Source organism: Myotis brandtii, unplaced genomic scaffold (genome assembly GCF_000412655.1).
Source record: "Myotis brandtii unplaced genomic scaffold, ASM41265v1 Scaffold47790, whole genome shotgun sequence".
Classification (NCBI taxonomy): domain Eukaryota; kingdom Metazoa; phylum Chordata; class Mammalia; order Chiroptera; family Vespertilionidae; genus Myotis; species Myotis brandtii.
Window position 1 is genome coordinate 1 of NW_005348449.1, and position 1,243 is coordinate 1,243.

The window sequence follows — 1,243 nt, forward strand, 5'->3', positions numbered from 1 at the left end:
CTCTCTGAAATCCATAAAAATATATTTTAAAAAATTATTTTTAAAAGTATGAATGATCTTTAAAGAAAAATCTCCTAACAAAATGGAAAGGCTGTTCCAATGTGCTTCCTTCCTATGGTGGGTCACCTCCGATGCCGGTGCAGGCTGCCCACCTGCATCTTTACCTAGTTTTGGATTTTTCTGATTGGTATAGTGGGGAGGCAATTTAAGTTTCTTTCTAAGGACTGTGCCCGGGCCATCTCCTCTCAGAGCAGCAGATTCAGGGACAATGGTCTCTACGGAGATTAAGCGGGAACCGCTAAACAAAGGGCCTGTCACACCTGAGACGCCCCATCAGGCCCTGAGTTTGGGTGACAGCCACCCTGCAGACCCACGGGTTCCAGAGCAGAGCCATTCCTAGTGATCAAACCCAAACTGTCTGGGGCCACTGGGAAGGGTGTCCCCAGCCCCGACTGAGGCGCCCACAGCTTGCCCGGAAGCAGACCCCACCTCGGAGAACACCTGCGCCTCGGCACTGTGGTGGTCTTTCTTGCCAGACATGAGCATCAACTTGTTCAGAAGCTCCTTCAGCTCCTCCAGGGAGCATCTGCGCTGCTCCTGGCTATCCGCACTGCTCTCAGGGAGGAGCAAATAAAGAGCAGTGTCTGGGGAGATCTGTGGAACAGGACACATTTGGTGGTAATTTTCTGGAGGGAGAACCTCACCCCCATGCCAGGGCATGAGTGTGTCAAGAAAATGGGCATGTCCGGGTGTGGGTGTGTCTAGGCTATGGGCATGCCCAGGAATGGGCGTGTCCTGGAAATGGGTGTACCCGGGGTGTGGGCGGGTCTGGGAAGTGGGCATGCCGGGAGTTGGGGGCTCACCTGCTGGAGCTCAGTGGGCACCTGGATCACATAGATGCCCCTGCTGTTGATGGCTCTGGCCAGTGATAGCGACGAGTGCTCTACTGAGCCGTGGCTCTCCTTCACCTTCTTCAGCCACCCCAAGTCCCTGGCAGAGTCTCGCTGTTGGGACAGGAGAGAAAACAGCCATCCATCGATCCATCCTGTTCTTTCTCTCTTCCTGTGGGCACGGCCCTCCCACCTCAAGGGCAAATGCCTTCTCTGGGCAGGTCAGCCCTCAGGGTGGACTTGGGGGGCTTCCTCCTGCACTGCCTAGACTCTGAGTATCGCTGCCTGTCCTGGGACACCTATGAGGTGTCCTTCAATCAGGGGTGGGGAACCATTTTTCTGCCAAGGGCCAT

The 1,243-nt window shown here is 54.9% G+C and overlaps 1 protein-coding gene across 1 annotated transcript; it reads right to left on the bottom strand.

Annotated features, from left to right (window-relative positions):
• Nucleotides 1-489: 489 nt before the first annotated feature.
• LOC106724906 (E3 ubiquitin-protein ligase RNF213-like) lies at nt 490-1,004 on the bottom strand (the record flags this gene model as incomplete). Its single annotated transcript, XM_014534012.1, has 2 exons — nt 490-654; nt 864-1,004. Coding segments are annotated over 2 exons (306 nt in total), but the record flags the coding sequence as incomplete, so codon positions are not given.
• Nucleotides 1,005-1,243: the final 239 nt, after the last annotated feature.